The sequence below is a fragment of the Salvelinus sp. IW2-2015 genome, unplaced genomic scaffold (genome assembly GCF_002910315.2).
Source record: "Salvelinus sp. IW2-2015 unplaced genomic scaffold, ASM291031v2 Un_scaffold11902, whole genome shotgun sequence".
NCBI lineage: Eukaryota > Metazoa > Chordata > Actinopteri > Salmoniformes > Salmonidae > Salvelinus > Salvelinus sp. IW2-2015.
In genome coordinates, this window is record NW_019953159.1 from 1 (window position 1) to 2,714 (window position 2,714).

A 2,714-nucleotide genomic window follows, 5' to 3' on the forward strand; every position below is an offset into this window, starting at 1 on the left:
GACCACATGTAACCACGTCCAACCGGCCTCACAACTGCAGACCACATGTAACCACGTCCAACCGGCCTCACAACTGCAGACCACATGTAACCACGCCAGCCCATCACCTCCACATCTGGCTCCTTCACCTACGGGATCGTCTGAGACCGGCTACCGGACAACTGATGAAACTGTGGCTTTGCACAACCAAATAATTTATGTCAGAAACCATCTCAGGGAAGCTCATCTGCGTGCTTGTCATTCTTACCAGGGTCTTGACCTGACTGACTAAAGTAGGTAAATGCTAACCTTCAACAGCCACTGGCACGCAGGAGAAGTATGCTCTTCATGGATGAATCCCGGTATCAACTATACCGGGCAGACGGCAGACAGTGTTTATGGCTTTGTGTGGATGAGCTGATGTCAACGTTGTGAACCGAGTGCCCCATGGTGGGGTTATTGTATGGGCAGGCATAAACTACGCAGAACGAACACGATTGCATTTTATCTATGGCAATTTTAATGCATAGAGATACTGTGAGGAGACCCTGAGGTCCATTGTCGTGCCATTCATCCACAGCCATGTTTCAGCATGATAATGCATTGCCGCATGGTTGCAAGGATCTGTAAACAATTCCTGGAAGCTGAAAATGTCCCAGTTTTGCCATGGCCTGCATACTCACCAGACATGTCACCCATTGAGTATGTTTGGGATGCTCTGGATCGTGTACGACAGCGTGTTCCGGTTCCTGCCAATATCCGGCAACTTTGCACAGCCATTGAAGAGGAGTGGGACAACATTCCACAGGCCCCAATCAACAGCCTGATCAACTCTATGCGAAGGAGATGTGTCGCGCTGCATGAGGCAAATGGTGGTCACACCAGATACTTTTTGATACACTCCCCTACCTTTTTTAAAGGTATCTGTGACCAACAGATGCATATCTGTAGTCCCAGTCATGTGAAATCCATAGATTAGGGCCTAATGAATTTATTTCAATTGAATGATTTCCTTATATGAACTGTAACTCAGTAAAATCGTTGAAATTTTTGCATGTTGTGTTTATATAGATTTTTTCTGTATAAATAGTTGAACTCTACTGTTACACAGTTGTATTTATTCATCACATTCATACATGACCATGGTTCAATCAGATATAAAATGATACAAGCTATGAATTTAAACTACACACCCTACTTTAACACTAACAAACTAGTGCTGMAACAAAAACTACTGACAGTACTAATAAATAGWAATAGTCAATATAATTGTCATTCTAAATATTATAATATAACCTAGTAATTCATATGTATGTTGTCCTCATGCAACAGAGGGATAACAGCAACACTTAAAACCATAGACATGATGTGAATCTTACAGATTACAACTYATTTCATGTTGTGAAYATTCCATTATTCTCTGCTTCAATTCTGCATTCTGACACCAGTYCTTGTTCTCCAAATATTWGAAACATATATCTTCTCGTTCACTTTACCTCCCTCTCTTACAAAWTCCCTGACCRGTTATTCCATCTCTCCTTTCCTACACCCTTCTTGTTACTGTCRCTCTTTCTTCCGGATCCAACAGAAGGATTTACTGCCAACCCAGAAACAAGGCAGAATCTTCTCTTTGAGGTCAYTTTTGAACTTGTGTATCAGTCGCACCGCCTTCTCCGCCTCCCCTTCTCCTTCCACGATGAAGAATTTGATGATGCCAGCGGGCTGGTCCAGGTATATGCTCATGGTGTTGCACAAAGGGAGCTTGACCTCCACTTTCTCCCCGTTGTGCCAGACGTGGTAGCAGGAGCCGGCCCAGCCTGCACCCCATGAGCTTTCGTTCTCCCCCAGCCCACATGGCCCATTCTTCCGGCCCATGCTCTCGTACACTGCCCCAATCACCACCCAGCCGCCATAGTCCACCTCCCAGTATCCTCTCTGCCCCAACAGACCCTCCTTACACAGCACCTGCACAGAGTAGAGAGTGGATAGTAGAAAGGGTAGATTAGAAATGTTTTAGAGCCAGGCATGCGCTGATGGCATGTCCAAAACAGTGGGCACACTTTAGTTACACAATGGCACTATGATGTGTGCCCTGTAACTGAGGATGGCAGACCAACCTGTGGCGAATGCTCATATCTCTCCGGTCTCATGGGGTATGGACACACCTCCTCTGACATACGCGACACCTTGAGGTTGCTCTCGGATATCCACAGCAGCTTCTGGGCCGTCTTGTCATCCAGGGAGAGGGGGATCCAGTCTGAGGGGAGAAAGAGAAACGATGAGGTAAAGAGAGAGGAATTGGAGTTGAGTGGTTGGATGAATATGGATGAGATGAAAGGGTCGGAAAACAGATAAGGTCAGATGAGTACTGTGATATTAATGAGATATGTACAATCTCTTGTGTGTAGGCCGTAAAGCGGATATACTGTAAGCCAGGTCATAATTGTGCATTTCAACATTGTATAGGCTGAAGGAAAAGGAAACCGCACACTGCTCTTGATAGTATCACCGATATTTAATAAGCTTACGTATCGGCCACACGGCCTTCGTCAGAGCTTTTGGGATTTTTTGAAAGTTGCACCCTTATGTAGACCTGGCTCCACCCACATCCGTTCTACACATCGAAGGGGGTTGGAGGCAAAGGAAAATAAATAAGTGCTACCAAATATAACAATGTGCAATTCATAAATATTACAAAAGTGTATAAATAAGGCGTATTGAACACTTCTGTATAA

General features: G+C 44.8%; 1 protein-coding gene across 1 annotated transcript; it reads right to left on the bottom strand.

Moving 5' to 3' along the window:
* Positions 1–1,080: 1,080 nt before the first annotated feature.
* Positions 1,081–2,236, bottom strand: LOC112080120 (tripartite motif-containing protein 16-like; the record flags this gene model as incomplete). The annotated part of the gene is made up of 2 exons (XM_024145891.2): positions 1,081–1,944; positions 2,097–2,236. Coding segments are annotated over 2 exons (548 nt in total), but the record flags the coding sequence as incomplete, so codon positions are not given.
* Positions 2,237–2,714: the final 478 nt, after the last annotated feature.